Here is a 25,639-nt window from a genome sequence, read left to right as displayed (position 1 = left end):
AAAGGCACGAAACGGTTGTCTGCTACTTGCATGAAGGGAGGGGTGAGGTTGTACCCAGAACCACCCGCGACAATGTTTTTTTCCCCATTAGGCACTGGGATCTCAACCCAGAATTCCAATGGGCTGGGGAGACTGCGGGAACGATGGGATAGCTATGGGATAGCTACCCACAGTGCAACACTCAGGAAATCGACGCTTGCCTCGGTACATGGACGCACACTGCTGAATTAATGTGCTTAATGTGGCCGCTTGCACTTGACTTTATACAATCTGTTTTTAAAAACCGGTTTCTGTAAAATTGGAATAATCCCGTAGTGTAGACATACCCCTAGAGAGATTAAAGGCCCTGACTGAGCAAAACACTTAAGCATGGGTTTAACTATAAGTACGTGAGTAATTCTATCCATGTTCAGCAAAGCACTTCTTTTGGGCAAAGCAGGACCGCCGGGGGGGGGCAAGTGGAGCAATATGGTACGAGACTTTTTTGGGGTCCCTGGAGCAGGGTCCTTCACTCGCTTCTTCCGCTCTGGGTCTTCAGCAGCAATTCGGCGGCGGGTGGTCCTTCCGCCCCAGGACCCGCCCCCCCCCGCCAACGAAGACCCCAGGCCCCCTGAATCCTCTGGGCGGCCCTGGGGCAAAGTGTATATCCTTCTTTGAAGGAATAATGGTAGAAACACTACTCTCGTGAGAGGCAGTATAACCCAGTGGATAGGGCACTGGACTAGCAGTCCAGAGACTTGGGAGCTATCCTTTGCTCTACCACGGACCTTGGGTAAATCACTTTCCCCACCACCCTTTGCCCTTTTCTCCTCTTATTATGTGTGTGGACAGTGCCTACTGCAGTGGTGGGGTTTGGGGTGCTTCTATAATGCCAATAATAAGGTTCTTGCAAAAGAAGGACACAGCCATGGGTTCATTCCAAAAACATTTTTATTAGGTGCTTAAAATAGAATCTGGCTCACAATGTTCTCAACTAGATTTGTCAAGAAGCTAAGTTGCATATGAAATCCACAATGCTGTTTACACTGAAAAAGAGGGGGAGAAAGGGCAGAAGGAGCAGTAGTGATTGCTTCACGGTTATTCCGAAAGCGAATAGAAGTAAAACAGGAATGAGGGGCAGGGTAGGAGGTGGACAAAAAGCCACTAAGGACTGTGGTTTATGGGAAAGAAACCACAGCACAGGTGTTAAACCTGATTGGGGCAGGATGAGGGGAGAAGTATTTTCAAAGACGACCTTCAAATAGATCTTTCTCTCTTAGTATTCCCTTAAGTGAGACTCAGTGGAACCCAAAAGACTATCCCTCCTTCTGTTAATAGATTTGTAGCTTTAAAGGCCAAAGGGATCATTCTGTCTGACCTCGTGCATAACACAGGCCAGAGAACCTCATCCAGTAAAATTCCAGCATCAAGCCCAATAACTTGTGATTGAACTAGGCTCCAGAACATCTCTTTTAGAAAACCAGATGTAGAATTGCCAGTGATGGAGAATCCCCCACACCCTTGTGGAAGCCATTGCAATAGTTAATTATCCTGCTTGTTAAAAAGTTGCACTTCGTTTCCAGTTTGAATTTCTCTAGCTTCATCTTTCAGCCACTGGATCTTGTTATGCCTTTGTGCTCCAGGTTAAAGGGCCCTTGCTTAGAGACATCATTGTAGATCAAACACTCATCTAAAAATCTCCCCCCTCCCCTCCGAAACATCTTCAACCATTATTCTATGCTGCAAACCTCATTCTCCCAAATAAATGAGGAGAGTAAAACCTGATTGAGCAATTTTCTGTTCATTCAGTGTTTCAATGGGTGGATGCTTTCTCTCCCAGAGGGACTGACCTTGAAAGGAAGTTAAGATGCTCTTAAGAATTTGCTGTGCCTAAACTTTTCTCTGCATTAAGTAACAGCCCCTGGCTAATGTCGTGTCAGAATGGGAAACGCCTTCAGGAAAAGGGTGTAGCTTTATCTCCATGGGTAATATAGTTTACCCAGTTCCACTCTCAACTTCAGATGCTTCCTAATAGCGGTACACTGGGGAGAGCATGGGTAATTGGTAATATACTAGCTGTGGTTATGTGAATGATATCAGCCTCTATTGGACAGCCCACAGGGAAGATAAAGGACCTACTACTGCTTCCCACTAGGGGAGCTCTTCCAGTTTAAGTGGGTAGAGGCTATTGTTTTGGGACCAGGGTGTTAGGGAGTGGGACGTAGGTGGTCTGGCCTAGTGGCCAGCGAAGGAGTCAAGTCTAGTGGGCAGAGCAGATGTCCAGCTGGGGAATGGAGTTGAGGGTCAGCACCAGGGTCAATTGCTGATTAACAGAGTCAGAGGCAGGAATTGAAGCTGAGGGTTGGATACCCAATGCCAGAACCAGAAGTCAGAGCCAGGACTGATATGGTTGGAAGCAAGGTGTAAGGGCAGGAACTGGAGGAGAGGCAAGGCTTAGGCATGGAGCAGGAGCATGGTGGGTACCAGGAACAAAGGTACCAATGAGGCAGGAAAGGATTAGGAATCAGGAAGAGGGTTGGGCCCAGGCACAATCAGGGTCCAATGCAACAGCAGCAGCAACAGGGAATCATCCAGGGGCCTTGGCTACATTGGCACTTTACAGTGCTGCAACTTTCGTGCTCAGGGGTGTGAAAAAAACACCCCCCTGAGCGCTGCAAGATACAGCGCTGCAAAGCCTAAGTGTAATCAGTGCCGCAGCGCTGGGAGCGCGGCTCCCAGCGCTGCAAGCTACACCCGTAGAGGATGTGGTTTACGTGCAGCGCTGGGAGAGCTCTCTCCCAGCGCTGGCGCTCCAACCACACTCACAGTTCAAAGCACTGCCGCAGCAGCACTTTGAAATTTCAAGTGTAGCCATACCCCCAGTTACTCAGATGAATTCTTGTGCCTCCGTCTGGCTTAAATAGCATGGCTGGACTAGTCGGTGAAGCTGGGCAATCTTCCAATCAGCACTTCAGTCCCATGGGTGGTGCCTTGGCTGAGGCTCACCAGGTTTCAGCAGCCATTGGGTGAAGGCCAGGATGCAACAGCTGTCTGAGAACTCCCAGGCCTGGATTTGAGAACTGGGACGTCAGACAGGGTTCCAATCCCAGCTCCACGGCTGGGTCTGCCTGCTGCACCACATCCAAGATCTGACCGCCACTCCGGAGCAGCTGGATATTTCTGCTGCAATGAACCCCAGATATCAAACCTTCAGTTGTTTCCCAAAATGTGGGCAAGCTCAGATCCTGGCTCTGGGGAACTCTGCGTATTCAGCATGGAACCCCAAATACCAGCATGCATGAATTTGGGGTATGTAGGTGTCCTGCTGTAGCTGGGAACTTGGCAGCTTGGGCCCATCTCTACTAATGACTTGTGTGTAACATAGGATTTAGGTTGGAATTAACTGGTGGCCCATTGCACAGGGGGAATTTCATCTGTTAAATAACAACTTACTCCATGAGTAGCCCTAATGAAAGCAGTGGGACTATTCTCATACTCAGTGTAAAGGTGGCAGAATGTGGGTATGGCTACACTTGCAGCTGTACAGCGCTGGGAGTTACAGCTGTCTTTGTACAGCTGTGTAGGGAAAGCGCTGCAGTGTGGCCACACTGACAGCTGCCAGCGCTACAGTGTGGCCACATTTGCAGCATTTGCAGCGCTGTTGGGAGTGGCTGAACAGGCATTCTGGGATACCTCTGAATACCTCTGGAGGCCAATTACAGTGCTTTTGGTGGCCACACTGGCAGAGCAGTGCTGCATCACCAGTGCTGCAATCATTATACCCCAGGCAGAGCAGTACAGCCAGCGCTGCAGCCAGGGAGATGCAGCGCTGTATGTGCCTTGCAAGTGTGGACGGTGAGTAAGTTGCAGCACTGTAAACCCACCACCAGCACTGCAACTCTCCAGTGTAGCCAAGCCCTGTGTCACACAGCCTGTCCTGTGCTATGTATTCCCTTGAAGCCTCTAGACTCAGAAGGTGTACCGAAAAGATTTAATTTAAATTGATTTTTAAACCAGTTTAGTTCAAAATCCTGTATAGACAATCTTATTTTGGTTTAAAAATGGTTTATTTCAGTTTTATTGAAACCTGTTCCTAACTGATTTAAGCTAAATCAATATGAGACAAGTGTATATCAGTTTAAGGGTGTCCACCCAGCCCGTTTCATTGGTTTAACTGAAATGATTTTAAATTACACCTTTAGTTAAACCAGGGTGACTTTGCATGTAGACAAAGGAGCCAGATTTTCAAAATAGCTCTTTTCCCATTTAAATAGAGGCCTGGTGTAACATTTTCAAAAATGCCTAAGTCCCATTTTCAAAAGCGACAGCTACTCAAGGAGCCTAAATCTCACTGAAAGTCAGTGGGACTTTGGCCCTGAAGTGCCTAGGTCACAGACACTTGAAAATATTTTCAGATCAGCTCAGCATCCAACATGCTGGGCTCTCCAGAAAATCCAGCCACTTAGCTAGGTGTCTAAATGAATATTGAGCTCTTTGAAAATCTGGCCCAAGTTTCCTATTGCAGGAAATGCAACTTGAATGTGATAATGAAAGAATCTTTAGCAAATATATAATCTATTAAATTGACCAAGACTAATTTTTTACTGTAGAAGACAGCCTTTCTGCATGCCGCTCAAATGTCATTAATTTTAGACCCAAAGCTACATACTGTTCCACACACCTTTGGGGGTCTCCTCACACATCAGAAATAAAGGATAATGAAATGAGATCACTGAGTCATTTGCACTAGATTACTATATCCCACTGCATTCTGAGTTCTCTTCAGGAATCATAGTTGTGTGTCCCTAATTTTGGATCCTTGGCACACATTGTGTCCTGCCTTTAGGCCCTGGCAGGCTGAGGGCTATGCCTCTCCATGTAGTGGCCATAAAGGGCCTGATTCAGCAAAATATTTAATCACAGGTTTAATTTTAAGCCTGTGTTTAAGTTTCATTAAATCAATATTAGTGAATTCTTTGATGGAGAGGGATGATTTCATGGAATCATAGAGATGTAGGGTTGGAAGGAACCGCAAGAGGTTATCTAGTCCAGGACCAAGTAAACCTAGACCATCCCTGACACATGTTTGTCTAATCTGGTCTTTAAAAACCTCCAAGAACAGGGATTCCACAAGCTTGCTAGGTAAGCTGTTCCAGTGCTTAACTATCCTTAGAGTTAGAAAGTTTTTCCTAATATCTAATCTAAATCTCCCATGCTGCAGATTAAGCCTGTTACTTCTTGTCTTAGGGTATGGCTACACTTGAAATTTCAAAGCGCTGCCGCGGCAGCGCTTTGAAGTGTGAGTGTAGTCAGAGCGCCAGCGCTGGGAGAGAGCTCTCCCAGCGCTGCACGTAAACCACATCCCTTACAGGTGTAGCTTGCAAAGCTGATTTGAGGTAGAGGGGCATATATGCGAAAGTGTGTCCAATAGAGTCCTAAAATACGTCTCCCAGTAACTTCAGGGTGACAAGGACAAAGCTGATCAAAGGCAGGATTGTATTGCTGGTAAATGCACACTATTTATATTCACTGAGGCAGAGGCAAGAGACAAGTACAAGCAACTATTAGGGCTGTGTGCATTTCTTTTCAATTGCATTTCTTTTCAATGCATTTGTATGTGGGTTTGGGGCACTTTGGAAAGTTGCCAGCATTCCCCTCAGTGTTTGAATGCCCTCACCGCAGAACTTGGCTCCAAATCCAGATCGGAAGTTTGGAAGAGGTGGAGGCGGGAAAGTGGTAGTAGAGCTAATGTTCCAGTCTGGATTGTGTTGTAGGGACTGGGACCAAGCCACAAAGCTGAGGTCTGAACTACCCCTAGGGTGACCAGATAGCAAGTGTGAAAAATCAGGACAAAGGTTGGGGGGTGATAGGTGCCTATATAAGACAAAGCCCCAAATATCAGGACTATCCCTATAAAACCAGGACATCTGGTCACCCTAACTACCTCCAAGATCCAAGGGGTTTTGATCTGGCATTCCTATCTGGGCAATCCTGCTGTGTCAGCTCAGAAGCCAATGGGCTTTTTAAAGGAAGGCGAGGAATACCAGGGGAGCCTATCAATGAAAAGCCATTTTTCTTTCTCCCCATGAGACAACATCCTGAGGTGACTTATTCCTGATAGTCAAAAAATTACCCCTCATACATCTGCATGACTGTTTCATTTGTACGATCCAGCATCCGACAGGGTGAGAACCCATACATCCCAATCACAGGGCCATATAAAACTTTGCAGCTGTTATAATTCACAGAGCAAGGTTCATTCTTGGACTAGTCCTGCCTGATCAGTAATGTTATCACTGTGGCACCTTCCAGACAATGATTCATGCAGGCAGAGCTGGGCTGTTTTTATGGCCAGTTCGGAGAGCTGGGCTCATTCTGGTCTCTCGTGCATAGGCTGGTTGGAAAGAATTTCCTCAGGCTCCCCTGCCAAGCTCAGTACCTGTGAGCTTTGACTCCATCCGACCCTGCAGTGGGTTTATTGGGGTGAGCTCAGTTGGTTTCCAGTATGGAAGCCCAGGGCTGGAACTAGTGTGTGTTGCAGGTCAGGAATGAGGAGCATCAGCAGGCAGTTTGGAGGAATGACAACTAGAATACAAGAGGGAGCTGCAGGTGGGAACTGACGTGCATTAGCAGAGTTAGGAAAGGGGGGCAGAACTGATACAGCAGAAAGGTGCCAAGACAGGACTAAAGGGCACCCACAGAGCTTGCCTAGCCTGCTCACATGATAAGTGATATCCATTGATTACTTTTCTTAGGGCTAAAATGCTGCTCCTTCTAAAAACATTTGGAATGGTGGAGCTAGTGCCATGCTCTAGAATTGCTGCAGAGATAATAGTGCTCTACCCAAACCCAGTTGCATTTGTATGTTTTCCCACTCCAATCACAGATCTCTGTATTTAAATAGATGCTTCTTCTTTGTAATCAGGCTGTCCCCTCTTGCATCAATCAGAAAGACCAGGACTGTTTGCTTTGGAAAGGAGGAGAGAAAATGGCAGAGAGCTGTGCAAAATGAATAGGGGAGAGCAAGGTAGACTGGTGCCCTTGTTTATGCCATCAGCTAATACAAGAACAATAAGCCACTCTGTCATTTCAGAAAGGAACACATTCCAAGCAGGTGAAAGGAAAATGCATTTTTGGAAGCAAGGTTAAAACAGACAGTGGAAGTAACAGCCATGTGTGTGTATCTGTGTGTGACGTTACTGAGGCAAACAACTTAAGTTGCACAAAAGAGGCTAGACACTTAAGGTGTAATTTACCCTTGTGCACAGAAATTTGTACAAGGCACGTAAGCCCTTCAGAATAGGACTTAAGTGGTGCAAAGGTTTCAGGCAGGCCCTCTGCACAGGAGTGAATTTCACTGTGGAATGATTATCTTCTACAGTTACATTAGCTAGGATAAAAATTAGGCAAGGGTATCAGTCCTCAGGCTGCAGAGAACACGTTACCAGCTACAGCTCCTTCTCAATCATACTATGCTTCACCATGAAATGAACATGGGGGCGGGGGGTTTATGTCTTCCTCTTTAGCATCTAGCTGCGGCCTTTGTCAGAGCAAAGATACCAGAGCAGATGAAGAATTGGCCCCTTAAAGTTCAATAGGAGACAGGACTAGGTCAGCTGTTATCCATTTGTTCCAGTCTACGTGACTAGCTGAACCATTCTATACTAATATAGTTTGACTCTCTCTGCATTGGCTGGTCAAACCTGTAAGAAAGTGGTTTAACCACAGTTGAGTTTAAACTGTATTTAAGCACAGTTGCTGACTTTGGTTGTACAGCCAGGATAGACAGGGTCCATGGTACTATTTAGTTAGCATAATGATCAGAAGAAAAAACCCCACTGGTTATGGAAACTATGAGAATCAGACCATTACCACAAAAATAAATAGTGTATTCCACACAGTGCTTTTCAGATGAGGATCTCAAAGCGTTTGGGAGTGGGGGGTAGTATCATTGTCCCCACTTCAGAGAGGATGGATTTGAGGCACAGAGAAGCAGAGGTCAATGTTTTCTGAAGTGCCCATTCATTTTGGGGGCCCAGCTGGAAACCCATGGGACCAGATTATCCAAAGAGCTCAGGCATCAAAATTCTGTAAGGAGCCAGCTTTTTGTCAGCACTCAGGGCTTGATGGCTGCTGAGCTCTTTTGAAAATTTTGACCCTAGGACATGATTTTCATAGGCACTGAGCCATGGCAGGTCAGCATTTCTGAAAGTCAACCCCATATACTCTCAGTTTGGGCTGTCAAATGACCGAAGCCCACCAAATCAGCAGCGACTTTTGAAAATGTTGGGCTAAGTGACTTGCCCAAGGTCAGGAAGTGAGTCAGTGGCGGTCAAGAACAGAACTCAGGCTTCCCAACTCCCAATGTCCTGCTCTGACTACTGTTTAAACCCAGCTGTAGCCAGCACAGTTGGGTTTTAGCTAGTACAGTTGTGGTCCCAGAGCAGACAAGAGTGGGGGGAAAGAAAGCATCCATAGAGGACAGAACAATTCAGTGTGTCAGTGCTGGCAATCAGAATGGTGTATTTTTGTATTAATTATATTCTGAAGCTCCATAAGTATCACTGTGATTCCCAAACTCAGCTGAGAGCAATTGAGAAAATAGAAGAAGAAATAAACAAATAGAATCTTCTGCTTGCAGGAATTAGTTGTAGGTTAAAATAAACAAACCAAACAGCTGTTGAATCACCTCCGGTCCCAGTGTAACATTAGCAGTAATGATAGTAATGATCACAGATGTCCTTTCCCTACACCTACAAAATTACAGCCTTTAAAAGGGCTGTCTGTTTGTTTTGCTTGAGGGTTAGCTACATTTCTGCCATGCGTAGGAACAAGATCATCTCAAATGGCGGAGGAGAGAGGTGAAAATATCACCCCGTGACTGATTAATAAGGGAGCTTTTTATATAACTGGGAGGAATGGAATTAAATCAAAGACATGTCTACTCCTGGGAAATTTACAGGCTAATATTCCCAACTGATCTCACACTGATCCAGCTAAACCAGTGGGGATTTTTTTGTAAATTTCCCCAGTGTAAAGAAAGGCAGAAGAGAAAGGATATTTAGGCCCTGACCCTCCAAACACTTGACTTTACATACGTGAGTAATTCGAAGGCACTTGGGATCCTACAGAATCTCCAGAGTGGCTTCCATTCAACGAAGTCCTTAAGCACATACTTAGCTTTCAGCCTGTCCTATTGAAGATAATGGCAAATCTTCAATGGTCCCAAGCACGTGATTAAGTGCCTTGCTGATTAGTGCCTGTTGGCTAAATTGTGGCTGGTAAGAGCTATCATATAGAATAATGGATCAGAGAAGGCTGCAGCAGAAGCGTCTGCCCAATAGGGAATTATCATGCATCCGTCTTTAGATGAAATAGCCTTGTCAAAGCCCTAGGCTAGTCTACACTAAGGGCTGGTCTACACTGGGGGTAGGGGGAGGGATGTCGATGTCAATATGCAACTTCAGCTACAAGAATAGTGTAGCTGAAGTCAATGTATCTTATTTCGACTTACCTCCCGTCCTCATGGAGTGGGATCGACGTCCGCAGCTCCCCTGTCGACTCCGCTTCTGCCTCTTGCCGTGGTGGAGTTCCGGAGTCGACGGGGAGCGCGGCAGGGATCGATTTATTGCATCTAGGTGAGATGAATAAATCAATCCCTGATAGATCGATCACTACCTGCCGATCCAGCAGGTAGTGTGAACGCACCCTAGGAAAGGTTTGCTGGTATAGTTATACCAGTACCACTAGACCAGCAAAGCCCTCCCAGTGTAGACCTAGCTTATACCAGCCAAAGAGTGCTTTTGCCAGTATAACTTACCCAGTTCCCAAACAAAATTAGCTATACAGGCAAAAGCATTTTTTGTCTCCAGTATAACAATGTTTGCACTAGGGCTTTTGCCAATATAGAAATGTCATAAAAATAACCACATCCCAAGCTGACATTGCTATACTAGCAAAAGTTTTAAGTGCTGACCTGTCCCCAGTGCACAGAAGTGTTCCAGCGTGATTTGCCCTGGTGCCAATTGTGCCGGTGGTAGCCCTTTGCCCAAGGTCTTGCAGTTCCCACGTGAGACATGCAGGCTCCAGTTTCATCCACTCTGGACGAGCTCGCAGGCTCTTTCCATGGTTTTGGGAATTAAAGTGTTCTCTACTTTTTCGGCATTTTTATTTCAGCTGGTAAGAGGCAAACTCCATGCAGTGGTGTCAGCCCAGGGAGAGAGGGGCGTGCTTTGCGTGGGATGAGTTATTCTGGCATCACACTGTAGGCGCCTGCCCACTGCTCCCAGCTGGGACAGGAACACAGTAATTGTTATGTTTGTACGCCTGGTGGGGACGATCTTTTATTATGATGTTTGAAGCAGAACCACATTGCCAGTCCCAGCTGGGAAAGAGGATCCAGTAAAGAAAACTCGTAACTTTAAAGCAGGGACAGAGCCAAGCTGTAAACCTCCCATCTGGATATCAAATCCTCCAGAGTTCAGGGCAGGGGTGAGGTACTGGGGCGTGGGGCTGGAGCCCAACTCTGCACAGAAGAGTAGAAGTCTGAGGTTAGGCAGGTACAGAGGACTGGGCCATGGAATCCCACACTTGAAGTTATCTGCACAGGCTGTGTCAATCTCATAATTTCTTCAGTGCTCTTCCATCATGTCCAATAGTCCTTCTAGTTTTAAGTGTTAAGGACATTGCATTGCAGCACAGCATCAGGCGGGTGTGTGGGTGGGCTGTCTTGCTTTGGGAGGATGTGCCATTTTCTTGCGCGTTTCTCCCAAGTTCTGACTGGGAGAGCAGCATGTCCATTTTTTTTAAAGGGGAGTCATTTTCCAGTTTCTGTTTATCCAAGGAATAGTCCAGCCACTATGAAGAGTGCAAGCTCCCCCCGCCTACTCCACCAACACACCTCATCCCCAGCCTGGAGCAGCCTCCTCTGGACTTGAGAGAAGAGTGCAGGCTCTATGGCCCAGTCAGTCCTTGGTGTCTCTGCTAAGGCAGCCAGTTATGAGCTGATGGGTTTTGCATCAAGAGAAGGTGGTAGTGTCTTGACAGTTCCATTTGAGTGGCTTCTTTCCTGTGAAGGGGGCGGGGAGGGGGAGAACAGACTATCAGGGTATTCTAAAGCAGGGATGGCTTTAAACAGGTGGCTTAAGGCATCCAAGAGCCTTCCTGTAACTGCAGAGGAAGGACAGAACTGGAAGGGCTGCCGGCATGTGTTGCTGGTGAACTTGCAGGAGCAAGCAGTGTCTGTTCCTTTATCGAGGCAAGCAGGGCACGGTGCCCTCGTTGATTTGTGCATCTTAACATTCATGAGGATGTCTATGCAAATTAGCCAGGGCCGACTTAGCAATGGTTGTGCAGCCCCCAAAATTGACCATCACCGATGATGCTTGCGGAGTAGAGGAGTCAGCTGTGTGTGTGTGAATGAAAGAGAACAAGACACACACACACACACACACTCTATCACAGTGGCTTCTTTTCATTGATCTCCTTGGTGTTCACCTCGACAGGGATAGCAAACTGTGGAGGCACATCCCAGGCCATTTTAATTTTTAATGAATGCCTCTCTCTGACACCCCTCCACGCAGAAAGTATCCGTCTGCCATTATCCCTAGGCTGGGCTCAGAAGAATCAGGAGGGGAATCTCTCTTCATCTTCATTTTATTTCTTCTCTCTGATCAATTCAGAGCCCCTCCCAAAGGAGGAAGACATTATTTTGTTTACAGATGCTCCAGCAAAGCTGAGCCGTATACACTTTGATCTCTGGGCCTTGTTTATTTGCTGGTACATCACGTTTTGTTTCAGGTGATTACAGTGAACCTGGCTGAAATTTTCCCTCTGGCACTGTACTTTTTAATTGAGGGGACAGATTTGGTTCTGGAGGAAAGAGAGGGATTTATTATCCTAGCAAGAGACAACTAGAGCACAGCCAGGGGCTGGGCAACTTTCCTTTGCAAAGCTCTCCTGAAGCCTTCAGTCCTGACCTTTATCTTCCTGTTATTATTCCAGGGGCCTCTCACACACACTATTCTGCCAGTGCACCCCACTGCTAGATCTAGGGGGAGATTTTTCTCCCTATGCCATTCTACCACATCAAAAAACTGTACATGATTATGGCAGAGCTTTTCTTAATGCTTGCAATGGGCGCTATGTGCCCCACAGTGGATGGGGAGCACTATGTGGAGCAGAGAGCATTATGCGGAGCGCCTGGTCTAAGGGCCTGCTCCACAACCCCTGGACTTCAAAAGGCTTTGGTCCTGTCCAAATTTGCTGCTGTTAGTGCATGGACGGTGGCAGGTCATTACAAAGATGGTGGTGAGGGTGCATCGGATCAGCTCATGCATGTGTCTCGCTCAAATTGCTACTCATCTCCCCATGCCTTTTAACTTGGAACTTTTAGTACACCAGGGCACCATAGGTGCTGGTCTCAGATATCAGATAACCAACTCATTTGTCTTCTGTCTCCTTACAAATACCATCTTGCCCAGATCTTGAAAGGTAAAGCAACATTCATAACCATGAACATTATACTTCCTGGTGGGAAAATTATTTTTGGTGTCAATGTACACTGACCCTTTTCTGGTGGCTTCTTTCTATCACTCTCTTTCTAGCTATCCATCTATTTCTCCATCAACCAACTCACCTGTCCTTCCTTTCTCTTTCCATGTTGTTCCCCTTTCCCCCAATTAAAGGCTTCTTAGAAATTTAAAAGTAAACGAATGAGTTTTTTAAATAAAAACATCCATATACCACTAGCGAAGGGGAGCTGACTCTCCCAAGCTCACTGATTTGAAATTCTATAGATGGCATCATCCCTTGGTATGGCATAATTAGAAACAGAAGGGGGCGGGGGGGGGGGGAGAGACTCATGCTGTCCACCAGTATGTTTCATTTGCAATTTTAATTGCTTATCAGAGAAAGAGAGGTGATGACAGCATTGGAGACCAGAATATTTATTCCCCTCACACCCATAAAGCATCTTCTCACTTTCATCTCCCGGGATGTTTCAAGTTATGCAGTGGGATACGTGCAGAGAGCAAAGTGCAGCTATTTGGAAGTAAGACACTTTGTTCCTAGAACCTCTGTCACATCAAAGATTTCGTCCTGCCATACCCCCGCCCCCACCCTTCATCTCTGCAGTAATGTTTTTCTATCACGAACCCTTCACACTGTAGACCAGTGTACAAAGGTTTTGTGTTTCCTTTTTTCTTTTTTTTTTTTTTTTACAAAAACAGAAAAGCAAGAATTTCCTTTTTTTTTTTTTTGGTAACATTATCCACAAAAGTTTACAAAATAGCCTTGAAATCAAGCTCTTGGGTTATGGGATCCTATTGGCTTTTCACGGCGGAATCCAGCCGGAATCACGAAGACGTCACTAGCCAGTTAAGAGATACAGCAGCAGCAGCATCCGTGTTTCCTTAGCCCAACTGTCATTTTCCCCCCTCCCCACTTTGTTCCTTGTGGTTGTAGGTGAGCGAATAAGGGGGCTGGCAAGTTTGAGTCATGGTTACCTATGGCTGTACACACAAAAAAAGTCCAAAGGGGAAAGGCCTTTGTGTATTTCCAAGACAGGGACCATCCGGCTAGTGGACTAACATCTGGGTTGCCGGGGGCTTGGTGTCATCTGTGTTTCTACAATATGACTGTTCTTGCTCATGCTGTCTGCTCTGGGCATTGCATTTCGTTGGCCTTGTCTGTGCTGAAGATTCACTCAAAAACCTTTCCTCCAGTAACAGCAGGTTGCCTGTAAGAGAAACAATCTGTTTGGACAAATGTTGATGGGTGCCTTGGGCGGAGCATGGGGGCAGAGGGGCACCACAAGGCCTGGATGTTGGCCATGTCCCTCTCCACTTGCCATGCTGTTTTGTTTGTCAGTCAAGTCTTTTTATTTTTGGTAAAAAATGGTTTCACTTGCCTTCTCCCCGACCCCCAGAATCGCCACCCCAATTCCACACCCCTCCGAAGAGTTGACCTTCAAGAGTCCAGTGGCGTTGCTTGCACCTCCATGGCTAGGAGCTTCTCCCCAGGCCTCCCTTGATCCCAGTGTTTGATGAAAGGAGGGTAGACCACACGCACAGAGGACGAGCCCGGGTTCCATGGCAGGCAGCGCAGGAGCAGCTTCCCAGGGCTCCCAGGCTGTGGCCTGTAGGAACCAAAGCCACAGTGGCCCACCAGGCTGACTGAGAGCAGCAAGATGCAGAAGGCCAGCACCGTCAAGACACTCTGCCTGCTCTCCAGGTACTGGTAGCCGTAGCCAGCCTCTTTAGTCCTGGCATTCACACAGGCCACCTTGGACTGCAAGTTTACGAAGGCCACGTGAAGGCAGGCCCAGTACTCTGTGCCCTGGTGGAGTCGGGTGATATTATACAGGTGGGTGCCCACAGGGATCCGGGCCACGTTGGTCACATCCAAACTGGAGCTGAAGGAGAAGCTGGACCAGGTGAGATTGGAGGAGACTGTGTTGAGGTGGGGTTTCCAGGTGACAAGGATATGGTAAGCCTGGACTTCCTTCACCAGGAGCTCCAGGTTGTCCATGCTGAGAGGGAAGGAGCTGTTGACCATCAGGCTGACACTCTTGGTGTCGGCGCCGATGAGGTTATGGGCCACGCAGGTATACAGCCCAGCCTCCTGTGCAGTTATCTTGTGAATTTCCAGTGTCCCTTCAGGGTGCACCTTGTACCTCCCATCCTCCAAGTAAGGGATCAGCTTGACCCCAGAAGGTGTGACCCAGTAGATCTCTGGTTCTGGTTCCGCCAGGGCCCTACAATGTAGTGAGATATTCTCGTTGTCTGCCACATCCAACTGGGAGGGGAAACTCTTGGTGGAGATCAGAGGCAGGCACCGGTCGGTCATTTCCCGGAAGGGAACATCCCGGATGTGTCTCCTCTTCAGGTCCGGGGGTTCAGCGCACAGTGTGGACTGGGGCTCGATGAAGCGGATATGGTTCTCGGTGCTGTTGACCCAGCGGATGACGCAGTCACAGCGGATGGGGTTGCTGTGGATGCTGATCTCCTGCAGGTTGGGCAGGGACTCTACCGTCTGCTTATGCAAGGCACTTAGGGCATTGTTGTTGAGCATCAGGGTCTCCATTTGGGGCAGGTGATGGAAAGCGCTAGGGTGGATGAAGGACAGCTTGGGATTGTTGGTCACGTCCAGTTTGCTCAGCTCGGGGAGGTTGATTAAGGCAAACTTGTCTATGGAAACCAGCTCCTCCATATTGTTAAGTCCCAGCTCCTTGAGGTGTAGCATATTCGTGAAGTCACTTTGCCTGATCCTCTGCAAAGGGTTTTTGTTCAGATCCAGGAACTTAAGGCCAGGGACTTGCTGCAGCGCCCGCTTGGGGACATTCACCAGCTTGTTGTCATAGAAAGACAGACTCTCCAGGCTTCTCAGCCCTTCCAGGGCGAAATCTGAAATCTCCCTCAGGTTCATTCCAGCCAGAACCAAGCTCCTCAGGTTCAACAGAGGTCTGAAGTTCATATCCAAGATAGCATCCACCTTGTTGCCTCCAATCATGAGGATCTCCAGGTTGGGGAGCACCTGGAACCAGCGGCTGTCAACTGTCCTCAAGAGATTAGAGTTGAGGTGGAGCCGAAGGAGGTTACTGAGGCCTGAGAAGGCCCGTGGGGAAATCCTACGCAGTTGGTTGTGGTTCAGATACAGCTCCTGGAGGTTGGCCAGGCCAGAGAAGCTGTTATCGGACAACTCAGCCAGCTGATTCTCTTCAAGGTGGAGGCTCAGCAGCTGAGGCATGTTCTTCAGACTGAAGTCCCAGATGTCGGCGAAGCTGTTCTGCGACAGGTCCAGCTCTGTCAGGTTTTTCAGATAGTCCAGCTCACTCTGGTCCACCCTGGTGATGCGGTTGCTTTGCAAGAGCAGGGTCTGCGTCCCCTCTGGCAAGCTCTCGGGCACAGTGGAGATGAACAAGTCATTGCAGTCCACGGTGGCGGCCTCCTTGTACACAGACCTGGGTGTGTACCAGGGTCGGATCTGACACACACACTGCAGTGGGCATTTCACCTTCCAGGGCACTACAGGGATGGCTGTGGCAGTTGCCACACAGATGAGAAGCAAGTTCATTTGAAAGTGTCTCATTTTCAACTGGCAAGACTGACTTCCTTCCAGGGCAAAAACTTTCACAGGGCACATCCAGAACTTGGCATGGGGAGAAGAAGAATTGGAAATAGGACCCTCCCCACACAGAAAACCCCCGCCTCAAGTCTCTTCCACCATTCACGGGTGTTCCCCACAGTGTTATTGTTCCTGTTGAAGGCAGCGCAGCTCGGCCTTCCCTGTAGACAAGGTCATAATGCGCTGGCCAGTGCTTGCTCCTTTAATCAGAATTTCTCCTTTTCTTCCCCACAAGGTGATTCATTTTTTCACTCTGCTGCATTTTTGAGGTTTCCTCTCAAGGTCGTTCCTGAAAGAGCCCAAGGAACAGGTCACGTTAGAGGAGAACTGCGCAAGTGGCAAACAAAGCAAGACAGAGAAATATAGATTAATCCAGCACCCGCAGTAATGAGAGGCGTGTTGGTCTTGTGGTCAGGAGCTCTGGCTTCAGCTACAGACGCCTTGTGTGACAAGTTATTTAATCGCTCAGTGCCTCACCAGCAATAAAATGGGACTGCTAATATTTCCTTTCTCCCATCCTTTGTCTGTCTATTTAGGTTGTGAACTCCCAAGGGCAGGGATTGTCTCTTACCGTCTGAATGTACAGCACCGTGCACAATGTGGCTGTGATCTCAGAGGCTTCTGGATGCTACTGTAATATAAATAACAATAACCCATTTCTTTATCTGACTCAACTGAAAACTAGAGAGAGGTCAAACCAAGACCTCAGAACCCAGCATCCTCTGGTCTTTCAGATCCTGTTCCAGACTTGGTGTCTGAGCTCCAGAGCGAACCAAGCCTCTGGATCTCCATGCCTCCTGAACTTCGGGAACCTTTAAACACTCAGCCCATCTCTGTGGAGAACTAAGGGGTTAAAATGAAGCCAAGGGATTTCAGAATCAGCGTCTCCAACTAGGGCAAATCGTGACTTGTGTTATATTAGTAAAATAATCCAAGAATTTTGGAAGGGATATTAATCCTCATGCTTCAAGGCATAAACCATCTAATGGGGCCAGGAATTAACATCCCCGGGCACTAGTTATCCCATCATCCTAAAGGATCTCTGGCATTTTTCTCTGAAGCAGCTGGTACTGGCTATTGCCAGAGACAAGATAGTAGGACAGCTAGGCCCTGGTTCTGATACAGTCTAGCAGTCTTTATGTGCGGCATAGTTTATGCAGGTTTTTACAAGGGGTTGAAACAATCAATGTGTCTGTGGTGGTATTCAGTGATCACTCAGTGCTTAAGGGGTTTGCAAGAGCTCTTCTTTAATCTGTGCCCAGTACCAGCCAGCTGTGCATAACAAGAGCTGCATAGCGCCCTGGCCACACCCTGTCCGGGAAGCTCATCCCATAAAGGCACAGTCCCCAATACCACAGCCGAGGAATAAACTGGGAGCCACATGAAAGTGATGGGTGACCATGGGGATGGTGGCAGGGATTGGGGAGCCACATAGAAACTGAATTCTTGATCACAGCAAAAGTCTACTGGCATGAAACCAAAGGTAAAAGAATCTCCACAGAGAATGATCCAGAGATTCCTTTGCTCATTCTCTCTCCTTGTAGGGAAAAAAATCGGAAGCCTAAATATTATCACAGGAGTCACCTCTTTTGCTGAGGGGGAAGATTACAACTAATGCAGAGGGTAGCAACAGGGGCATTTTAATCAGACACTCCTCCTGGCGCAGAGACACATATTCTCCTTTGAAAAGCCTTGTTTCCCATCAGCTACTCACCCTCATCTCTACAGCATTGCTGTGATTATTCTTGTGCTCCCTAAGGCTCTCCCATAGACAGGGAGAATGTGGGTGAGCCATGTTGTGATGGTCGGTTGCCATGAAAGAGTCAATGTTTGCTATCGGTTACGGGGCAGTGGTGGTCTAAGACACGCCAGCTATTTCCCGTTCTAAATACCGCGGGGAAATGAGGGTGAATCTAGGACCTAAAAATTCCAAGAGTCTCAACCACTGGAGCTAAAACGCCAGGCCTGTGAGCTGGAAGCAGTAGTAGCTCTTAGATCTCTTGTGTGGAATAGCCAGAGCCAAAAGGCCCACACTCTTAGTGCAGGTTCCACATGGAGTTCTGCTGTCTTTGTCTTTGAAGATGCTTCCCCAATACAGATAATCTTGGGCAAAGTCTTGGAGCTCTGGGCTCTTTCTCTGGTCCCCAGATAATTTTCCTTCATCTCCACAAAGAGGAAGGCATGCCCCACCCAACGCTGATGTTACAACTCCCATTTCCACCCCACGCAGAGCGATTCTGCGGTGAGCACAGAGGCCAACGCAGCAGTGGAGCTGGGGTTTGTTCCACTAGCTGGGGTTTGACCCGTGTTCCCCTGTCTCTTTGGCATGCAGGTTTCCATCAAGACTTGGTTTGGGTTTATTGGACCCTGGCACCATCTTCTCTTGCTCACAGGATGCGGTTTGTTTGGACCCTTTGCAGTGCTGCCAACTCTCGCGATATTTGGTGGTAAAGCCCCAGCTTGGTAGTAATGAACACATTACTGAGGCTGCTGGACACAGATCAACCTGGTAACTCTCTTGGGCTCCCCAGTCTAGACACAGAACCAGGCTGTGGGCTCCCAATACCAAACAGGGGAATGTATCTGGTGGTGCCAGGACCCTCATGCCAGTGGCAGCCTTTTCTTTAGATCCAGGCATCGTCTGTGCAGGGCGAGATATCTTGGGCTTTGGGTTTGGAGGTGATTTTTACCCACGTCGCCTGTCACCTTCACCTCCCCAACTGATGTGCTGTTTGTTCACTCAGTAAGGCAGGGTTCATAAGCGCCTCAGCGGTACAGCTTTGAGCCAGATGGATTTTTACAAGCTGCTCTCTCTGACAGCCTGCCAGAACCTCACTCCGCTCCTGCAGTCTGTTTACAGGGAGATTGGGTCCCGGGCCCAAGCAGAGACAGGTATGTCAGTGAGTACTCAACAGAATGGTATGACAGGGAATGGGGAAGATGAGTAGCAGGCAGGTTGGGCGGGTGGGGGACTAGCCCTGTTCTCAGTGCTCTCCACAGCAATTCTAGCAGATGGGAAAGGGAAAGCCAGAGGAGGGAAATGAAGGCAGTAGAAGCAGAAAAGGGGAATGAGAGAAGGGAGGATGATCAGGCGGCTAAGGGATCATCTACACAGCAAAAAACAAACAAACCCCAAGGCAGCAAGTTTCAGAGCAGGGTCAGCTGACTTGGGCTTGTGCTACAGGGCTGAAAATAGCCATGTCAATGGTCCTCCTGGGCTTGAGCCTGGGCTCTGAAACCCAATGACGGAGGATGATCTTGGAGCCTGGGTTCCAGCCTAAACATCTACATTGCCATTGTTAACCCCGCAGCCTGAGCTGAACGAGCCCGAGGCAGCTGAGCTGGGCTCTGAGACTCACTTGCTGTGTACATGTACCCCAGCGCATGGGTCTGGGTCTGGGGAGATCTGCATTCAGTTCCCAGTGGCCACAGACTCCCTTCCTCAGACACTGGGCAAATCTCTTCCTTTCTTTACGTCTCATCACTGTGAAATGGGGTAATGTTTCTTCCCTCCCACGTGGGGATGCTGTGAGGATAAATTTAATGTGTGGGAGGTGCTCAGATATGACGTAATGGGGTCAGCTAAGTACCAAGACAAAAGAAAAAGAGCTGCATAGAAATAGTCAATTCAAAATGCTTTGAGGTCCTCGGATGAAAGATGCAAAGTATCATTACGTGGTAGAATTGTTCCTACTGCCAGGACGTCCAGATCATATTCTGCTCAGGATGCTGAATCCAACCTGAGACCATGTTACAAACCTAGAGCAAGGTACCTTTTGAGGGGGCGGGGGAGGGCAGGGCACCTAACTTTCCACCAGTTTTGGTGTCCCATGCAAATTGGGTCACGGTTGGATTTATACCTGAGAAAAACCCCAAACAGAGAAAGCAGGGTGAACAGAGAGGTTTGCACTTTTGAGTTGAGTTGCTCAAAGAAACACGGGAACTGTTGGGCGTCCTGCACCAAGCTACAGCGACCCAGTGCAGGGGAAGCAGGTCCATTGCATATCAGTGCTCCACAGGATTCGGTTTGGGAAGCATTGGTCTGTAAGGAGCTTGCATCTGACCGTTCCCACACTACAGGGAATTGAACTTTCCTCTGCAATGGGTGGGCCAGCCAAACTGGACATTCATCTGCACCATAGGGTGACCAGATGTCCCGATTTTATAGGGACAGTCCCGATTTTTGGGTTTTTTTCTTATATAGGCTCCTATTACTCCGTACCCCCATCCTGATTTTTCACATTTGCTGTCTGGTCACCCTACTGCACTGCCAGCCTTTCATTGTTTCCTTATGCGGTGGGAGTGTGACAGCTATGTATGTCCTGCAAATCCTTAGATGGCGAGACATCTCACGGTCTTTCTATTCCCCCTCTCCTGGGGCCTGGGCTCTTCCCTTGGTTATTTTGGCTGCTCACTCCTTGCCATTGATTTTCCTGCAGGCAGCTGCTGTGGGAGTGGAGAGCTCTGACTGTGTGCCTGTGGCTACAGCAGGACTTTGTGCTATTCTTTGTCAGAGTATTAATGTACTAAGGGAGTGGGTAAGAGACACCCTTTGTGACTGTGGAGATGCCTGACAGACACAATCACTAGAAAGGAATAAAGGGAAGACAGTGTCTGAGTAGCAGTGACATTCCAGGTTCCTGGCCTTCTAAGGGGCTCAGGTGTTCATGCAAGCAGATGGCAAGGGGTTCGACTATATTTTCAACTCCTATTATTTTCCCCAGTTATCAGATACTGTGGTGATGAGCGCTGGATAGAAACCTATGTAGAACAGACTAGTATGTTCTTAGCAAATACACTGTGCATGCGTGAAAGCTGTAAGCAGCCATTTAGGAAATGCAGCATAAAAGTGCAGGAGATGTACAGTCTGGATCCAGATCTGGATTCTGTAACCCATCCCTTCACATTCTGGGAGATGGAAAGCAGTTCAGATCTGGGGAGGTGGGCATAGGTTTCTCTGTAAAACTCACTCACATGATTGCAAGATGGGCCTGTTTTCTCAGGGTTTGAAATGCATTGTGGTACATTATTCTCTCTCTCTGTCTCCATACAGACTGACACTTTTGTTATGGGCTTGATCCAGTGTTGACTTCAGTGGGCATTGGGCCAGGCCTGATCTAGCTGTGCATTCGTAACATGTACCCAAGCACCTTATGAAATTATTAAAACCGTACATAGGGCTTACAATCAGTCCTTACTTTCCTCTTCTGTTCCCTGCTCTGGGGGCAAGTAGGATCACCTACACCTTCACTGCTCTGATCCTTCTCATCATGTATCCAAGGGGAACTTTTTCTTTAAAAGGCCAATGGGAGCTGCTGGAAGCGACGTGTGCCACTTCCAGCAGCTCCCATTGGCCTGCAGAAGCGAACTGTGGCCAGTGGGAGCTGTGATCGGCCGGACCTGTGGATGGGGCAGGTAAAGAAACCAGCCTGGCCCGGCCTGCCAGGAGCTTTCCCTACACAAGTGGTGACCCCAGTTTGAGAAACACTGAAATAGAGTGCTAGGAAACAGAAACCAATCTCAAAGGAGTTCACCAGCCAGGGATTAGTCCCCATGCCCTTTTCTAAGCACCTCTTTTCTTTAGCATCTCCATTAAGTCAAATTGCTAAATCCATAACATGAATTGACCAGGCCATATGCTGTGTTGGTGCTAATGACAAGTGACAGATAGAGAATCACTAATAACAAGCAGTAGGCACAGTATGAATAACAGTGTGTGACAGATGTCATTTTGCAGGTTTGATTGCTACAGAGTTTGGCTTCTTTGCAGGGAAGCTGGCTATCCATATGAGATTTCTTTGGGTGTGTGTGACATCCCCACCAACTCCTCTTACAAGAGTTCAGCTGTGCTGATAGGGCCTCCCTCAGGGTTTGTCTGGAGCAGTGCCATGTCAAAGGAGACTCATTTTTCTGTCCAGGAACGGCAACCTTATGTGATTTTCCCATCTTTAATAGAGCTCAACCCCCATGCCCCATTGGGATCCCAGACAGAGACGACTTTGCCCCAGGACTATCAGAGATTCTACTGAAGAGAAGACCTATCTGTCTCTAGAATGGACTGATTGCTCCAAGTGTTGAGAGTTGTCAATAACATTTCCCTTGGAGGAGCAGAACCCACCCCTTCGCAGTTTTAATTTAACCATGGCCCCCAATCCTGCAGTGAGTCTCTTTGCAGACTCCTGCATCTGCCCGGAGCCCCACTGACTGACACCAAAGAGGGGTCCAGCTGCCTGTATTTCCAATTTATCAATTCTTACATCATGCTCATCACCATAGTATCAAGGAGATACTCTACGCTAGACCATCCACACATGCCAGCTATTGTTTTCAGGAGCCCTGCAAAGCCCTGCAAAGCCCTATCACATCCGCTCTTGGTTTCCAGAGAAAGCATGTGTGTTGAAATGGGGGAAACGAAGGAATAGAGCACATAACTTCACTTATCTTTGCCCTGGAGCTACCCCAAGCGAAGGAAGGGAAGAATTTTTGTAAGATCCTCTGATTGAAAGCTTTGGCCCTGCTCAGAAAGCTAAAGAAAAACACCTGTTTCATCTTGAGGCAATATGGGGATGAAAGAGAGTTGCAGCTAAACTAAACCAACACCATTTCACTAACCCCAGTGTCAACAGTTCTTAGCTACCCCTACTACTAACTACAGTTCCTAGGCTCCAGCTGCTGGGAGGCATCTCTTTATAAAGGCATCAGACTGGTCACTCCGAAGTGATCCCAGGTGTGGCCCATTCTCCCTCTAGTCAGAAGCTCTAACTGGGTTCCTCAGTGGTTATCCAATGTTCCTGTGTAGGACCAAGACAATTATTAACCCTCTCTGGGCTGGATGTGATCCTGGCCTCTGCATCTTGCTCCAGTCCCTGTTCCTCATCCAGACTAATGACTGTTGGGGTTTTGATGTCAAAATAATGTGGCTCTTTTCTCATTAAAAGAGAAATACAAACAGTTTCAAATCTTAACTAAAGTGATATAAGCCACTCATGGGTTTGCATCAGTTTAGAAAATCCAGTGCAAGGAATATCAGTGCAACCTTCTCATGTAGACAAGCCTGTAGTTCTTTAGCTCAAGCTGGAGAGAATCATGCTTTATCTCTGGGAATCCTAGGCTCAGGCCTTGATGACAGCCAAGGTGAGGGCTGTTACATGTATGCAGCAGCTAATGCATTGTGGGTGCTACTGCAATCCATAAGTAACAATCTGACCATCTCCTTCTCCATATTTTGTGGTTTCACAGAAAACAGGACCCAGAACCAAAACCAACCTTGGTCTTCGATCAGGGGCAGTGAGTTATATGGGCCCATGGTGCCCATGCTCCAGAAAATTCAGGGGCCGGGGGCCCAGCTCCACCAATGTTCGGGGCCGGGTCTCTCCCCCGGCCACGCCTGCTGCCCTGCATACCTCCCCCAGAGCATCCCTGGCCTTGCTTGCTGCCCCTGTGCACCTCCCCTGGAGCATCCCTGCTGGTGCCCTGGGCAGTGGGCGGCTGCCCTGCCACTCTGCACTGCACTCCCTCGCCAGCCGCTGCTGGCTACAAAAGGGAGCGGTGCTGGTGGCAGGCTGAGGTGGCAGTGCAGCTGCTGTCTGCACAGGGAGGAGGTGCATACGTGATGGCAGCTTTCCTCCCCGATCTCCCCGGCACCCACCACAGGGGAGACAAGGGGGCTTCCTGGACCTCAGAGGGGCCTGGCCCCTAGGACCACGTGCAGTGACGATGCCAGGTGAGTGTGCTGCTGGGGGGGAGGGGGCTGGGAGCACTTGGAGTCCTCCTCTCTAGCCCCAACCCTGGGGCAGCCTGCCTGCACCCCAATCCTCAGCCCCAGCCCTGAGCCCCCTCCTGCACTGTGAACCCCTTATCCCCTGCCCCACCCCACAGCCCTCACCCAAACCCTCTGCCCTAGCTCTGAGCCCCTCCCAAACCCCTCATCCCCAGCCCCACCCAAGAGCCCTCACCCCCAGCCAGCCCTCATCCTCCCACATTGTGCAATATAGGGAAACTGTTAAATACTTACTGTTTCCAGTCCATTTTTACATTATTATTTTTTTTAAAAATCAGCTTACAAAGCAGGTGGGCGGGGGTGTGTGAGGAGGCAGGGCTTGTACCCATTCTGGGCACCACCAAAAATTATACAAACCTGCTGCCCCTGTCTTTGATTTGCAAAAATCTGACCAACAAAGTGCTACAAAACAAATCATACCCATTCCTGTGGTTTTCCCCCGTCTCAGAAAACCTCACACTCCAGAAAACAAAGCAAACAGGAGCAAGAAGGAAGGTTTCTCCAAAGGCTGCCATGGTTTACAGCTCCCCTACTCTCCCTATAAAAGTTTTCCAAGCAAAGTTTATTCAGCATTTACTCACTCCGGTCTCTGCACCAGAATTGATCCTCTGCACTTCCCTGCTTGTCTGCTGTGAGGGCATCAGCTTTTAAACTCTCTCCCACAAAAGCAGCATTAAAGGAGGAGAAGGCTGCATTGATTTTTACATCTTTCCTTATGGACCCTCACCTTTCTTTTAAAACCCATGGGCATTTCTGCTGTTGTAGATCTCTCAGTCCACTGAAAATACTATAGAATTCTTTCCTCTTTACAATAATAATATGGAAGAACTATTTTATTTCCTCAAGGTTGTGGAAAAGGACCCAGAAAAAGTACCTAGCGTCAGCTTCCGGCCTATGGAGTCAACGGCCTTTCTGTTGACACCATTTCTGGCTCAGTACCTGTTGTTAGATTATTTATTTTTTTAAATTATTTTTCACATGGCATGTAATTAGACTGTGGAACTCATTGCCACAGGGAGTCATTGAGGATTTAGCCAGAGTCAAAAAAGAGATCGGATATTTATATGGATAACAAAAATATACCGGGTTATTACACTGAATGCTAAGTCTTCATCTGGAGTATTACATTTTGCATATTAAACCTCATGCTTCAGGATTTAAGTCATTTTTTAACTAGCAGAGATTAGGATGAGACCTAACATGGCGATAAAATTTCTTCTTAACTCTGCAACATGTTCTCATCAGACACAGCAGGTGTGAGCAAGTGTTCACACTAGCAGTGTTGTTAAGCTCATTAGTGGCATGCCTGTTTATCTAGTGAGATGATTGTTGAAGTGTTTAACACTTTACCAGGAACTCTGGATTATGATAATGGCTTACATTTATCTAGCACTTTTCACTCAGACTTTAACACTCTCACTTTCTCTCAGCTCACCCACACACATGAAATATCCCCACCTTGCTTGATGCTATTTCCTCATGTCATTATTCATGGCTCTGATTCTCCTCCCACTTAATGGAGTCAATCAGGAATAGTTAATCTGCTTTAAATTTGCATCCTACCTTATTCCGGAATAACTTTCATGTGCAGACAAGCCCTTACACTGGTAAAAATCCATTGACTTACATGGCATCACTGCTGATTTAAGCTCCAACTCAGCAAACCATTTATGCACATACTTAAAATAAGTTTATGCTTAAATCCGGTTGAAAACATAAGGATTTGAGCACATGCTTAATGCTCGGCTGAACATT

At 47.7% G+C, this 25,639-nt stretch overlaps 1 protein-coding gene across 3 annotated transcripts in view; it reads right to left on the bottom strand.

The window, feature by feature from the left end:
- Positions 1-776: 776 nt before the first annotated feature.
- Positions 777-25,639, bottom strand: part of LRRN2 (leucine rich repeat neuronal 2) — a 113,557-nt gene continuing 88,694 nt past the window's right edge. For all 3 annotated transcript variants that reach the window (XM_050952310.1, XM_050952311.1, XM_050952312.1), the window contains exon 2: positions 777-16,393. In XM_050952310.1, the coding sequence (XP_050808267.1) occupies positions 13,948-16,122 (2,175 nt within the window). In that variant the 5' untranslated portion in view covers positions 16,123-16,393 and the 3' untranslated portion in view covers positions 777-13,947. The remainder of the gene's footprint in view (positions 16,394-25,639) is intronic.

The sequence above is a fragment of the Gopherus flavomarginatus genome, chromosome 5, assembly GCF_025201925.1.
Source record: "Gopherus flavomarginatus isolate rGopFla2 chromosome 5, rGopFla2.mat.asm, whole genome shotgun sequence".
NCBI classification, from domain to species: Eukaryota; Metazoa; Chordata; order Testudines; family Testudinidae; genus Gopherus; species Gopherus flavomarginatus.
Note: the sequence above shows the minus strand (reverse complement) of the source record. Positions and strands in the feature narration are given on the sequence as shown.